General features: G+C 36.2%; 1 protein-coding gene across 1 annotated transcript in view; it reads left to right on the top strand.

Moving 5' to 3' along the window:
* Positions 1–584: 584 nt before the first annotated feature.
* The window catches only part of LOC111707753 (microfibrillar-associated protein 1), a 4357-nt gene continuing 1617 nt past the window's right edge, over positions 585–3324 (top strand). The window contains exons 1-4 of the mRNA XM_023480898.1: positions 585–822; positions 2122–2216; positions 2606–2689; positions 2986–3193. Of these exons, the coding sequence (XP_023336666.1) occupies positions 793–822; positions 2122–2216; positions 2606–2689; positions 2986–3193 (417 nt within the window). The 5' untranslated portion in view covers positions 585–792. The remainder of the gene's footprint in view (positions 823–2121; positions 2217–2605; positions 2690–2985; positions 3194–3324) is intronic.

Here is a 3324-nt window from a genome sequence, read left to right as displayed (position 1 = left end):
CTTATATCAAATTAATAACATTCGTATCCATCCTTTTCAACATCCATCCTTAACCCGTACTATCTTTAGAAACAAGCTGTCATGGCAAGCTGTCATAGAGAGAGAGCATTAAAGAAATATTATCCGGTATTCGCGCATTCTTAGGAGTTTTATCTATCCCCCCCTCCGCCAAGTTAGGAACCATGCCTCCAAACATGATGTTGGTAACCCTGCCAAAGCAGATTATTTGATAAATGTAGAGGTCGTCCTAGAAATAACAGAATGGTGTACATGTATACCTGCCAGAGCTTGAATCTGTACTTTTTGCAAACAGATGACGGAGATGACCGTCTCCTCCTCCTCCTCCGACCGTGGCCGTCTGAAGTACGGTGAACTGAAACACTATCCCTTTCGGCGAAAACAAAATTAAATTAAATTATGTGCTAAGACACGGTAGAGAACGGAGCCATACAAAGTATGTTTTGAATACGTCCTTTATTTTGGGACGATTCGGGCTCTGGTAAAATAAAAGACGACCTATCAATTGTGTAGTGTACACTCAAAGCAAAACGTCATGAATTTTTTCTACATCTACTTTTTTGTTTATTTACAGAAAATCACCGAATTTGCAGAATTTCTGAGAAATATTCATTCATGGAATTACATTATGACATGTAATGTAATTTAAATAAAGTTGTTGGTGGGGGTAATTAAAATTCAAGTTTGCTACGTGGAATTTTATCTTCCTAGTTGACGGAAAGACGCTAAATTATTTGATACTTTACAGATTTAGTTATTTGCACCGGATTCAAGATGATGGACAATTTTGATAATAGGCCTCAGGTTAGTAATCCATACTTAACACCTTTTTTGTCCGCCAATAAATAAATTATAGTGAACAAATATTCCTAGTTTTTATACTTGTACGCCCACTATCAGTTTGGATTGTGTAGTTGTAATTTGAAGCGCTCGGCCCCTATCATTTTTCAGCCCGGGCACGATATAAAGACTTCATTTTTCCATAGAAATATAATTTAAGGGGCTTTAGTTGATACAATATACTTGGTAATTTCCCAGAGAACGATTTTTGGCGGGTCCGTCCTAATGAACGATTTTTGGACCCCCCCCCCTCCTATCAATTTTGTACATAACCAAATTAGTATTTATTTAGCATTAGTTAGGGTTAGGTTAGGTTAAGACGCTTTCTGGGCCGAGCGCTGCGGCTAGGACAGGCGGGGGGGGGGGGTCCAAAAATCCTTTTTGCCCCCCCCCATATCAATTTTGTATATGTATCTCATATGTAACACATGGATTAAATTAGTCATGTGGACACAGCGCCCGGCCCCCAAGCCTTCCTTAGGCGTGGTGTTTGGCCCCCTAGCCTGTCCTAGCCGCAGTTTTCGGCCCATAAATTGTCTTAACCTAACCGAACTCTAAAATAATTAAAGAATAAAGAATGATAATTCTGCTGAAAATTAGTAGTCATGTACAAAATTGATGGGCGGGGGGTCCAAAAATCGTTCTGTATGAGATATACTTCTGCGTTATTGTTTACAACATCTGATGTATTTGACTAACTTAGTCTACGAAAATGTTTGTCATGAGGCGGAGGACGATTCACGGCTTGGCGGAAAGGGGATTCAAGTTCACCAGGATGATATTTTCCAACGATTCACATTATATAGTTTTTTAGAATTAGTCAATAAACTTAAGGCTTGAAACATTGTATTATTGAGCGAAGCCAAGTTCACATATTTTTATTCGATTTCAAGATTTAATTATTAGAAGCAGATCGACTTGGTTAAAGGACTTTCCTATGTGGCCAGTTCAACTTGACGAGAAGTGAGTCAAGTAGTTCAACTACTTCTCTCATTATGCAATAAATGTGGCCCCTGTAGTATTTACTATGTTTCAACTACTTTAAAATTAGATACCGAATAAACCCAATCACAGAAATTTTTACTATCGCGTGGATTTTTGTGAAGTTCATTTTTATACACTAGACTAGTGGAAAGCTTAATCGATTAATTTCAAGCATTTTGATATCAACGTTATTTTAAAATGTACAAAAGTTAAAAATGTATATCGTATTATTGTATATGTACATAGATTTGAATAATAATAAGATTTATTACCGTTTAGGCTTATGGAGAGGTTGGTATATACTCAACAGCTGGTGCTGTTCCAATCAAAAATGACAAGGGAGAAATATCTATGCAGAAGGTTAAGGTTCAAAGGTAAACAATTAACTACTTGTAAGGGTATAATTTCGTAGAAAAATTAGTCCCTCCCCTTCTCCACTATATGAGGGATTCGTTTTCATTGAATTGGGAGTATACTTGACGTCCAATTTCTCTTCCACTCAAATTTTGAAAATCATTTTAGTCATTTTTAAATATATATATTTTTTATATACCTCACTTGTTAGAATGCAATTGGGGTGGAATGGAAAGCTAGTTAACTCTCTTTGAATGAAGCGAATTTTTTTTTCTAGTTTCTAGTTCTAACTTTCTGGAGAGAAATTTTTAACTGTCTCAGATTTATATGTCGATATACATTATTATTATTTAAGTATTATTTTGAAAGAATACCTTATTTATTTTTATTATATTTTTTTTTCTTCCAGATATATCTCCGGTAAAAGACCTGATTATGCAAGAAAATACAGTGATTCAGAATCAGAAGAGGAGGAAGAAGATTTTGTTACAAAGTAAGATAATATTTATAAACGTTGGTTTTTTATTTTAAACATCCTTTTTCTGTAGTTAGAAAATGGTAAGAAATAAATACTAGCCTGATCCCCCCTCAACCGAATTTATTCCTCTACAGACACCATGAAATGCAATATTTATAATTTAATCCATGAATCATGATGATAAACATTGAATCTGAAAACATTAGTTATTTATTTTAAGCCTAACAAATTAATTTTTCTAAGGAAGATTTTTGAAAATTAATTTCTATCGTTGTCGTTAAAAAAGATTTAAATTGTATTTTACTTTAAAGAAAACGAGATGTTGGCCGATATGATGAGAGTAGAAGTCCGTCCCCTGAAGGTGATAATCTGACCGACATGAAGGCTGTAGCTGACCCTCGGCTGAAGAGGTTGCTGGCGGCCAGGATGCGGGAGAGGGATCAGGAGAGCGAGGAGGAGGAGGAAGAAGAGGATAGGATCGCCAGGCTCAAGAGAAGAAGGAAAATTCAAGAACCTGAGGTAAGAATTGAGTCAAGAGACTCTTTTACTCCAATTATTTAGCAAAAGGATATATTACCACCAGGGGTGTATTCAGGAATTAGCACAAGGGGGGCTTACCTTTTTTCCAAGGGGGGGGGGGGCTCATCACC

The sequence above is a fragment of the Eurytemora carolleeae genome, unplaced genomic scaffold (assembly GCF_000591075.1).
Source record: "Eurytemora carolleeae unplaced genomic scaffold, Eaff_2.0 scaffold105, whole genome shotgun sequence".
Taxonomy (NCBI): Eukaryota; Metazoa; Arthropoda; class Copepoda; order Calanoida; family Temoridae; genus Eurytemora; species Eurytemora carolleeae.
This window is presented reverse-complemented; position numbering and strand designations above follow the sequence as displayed.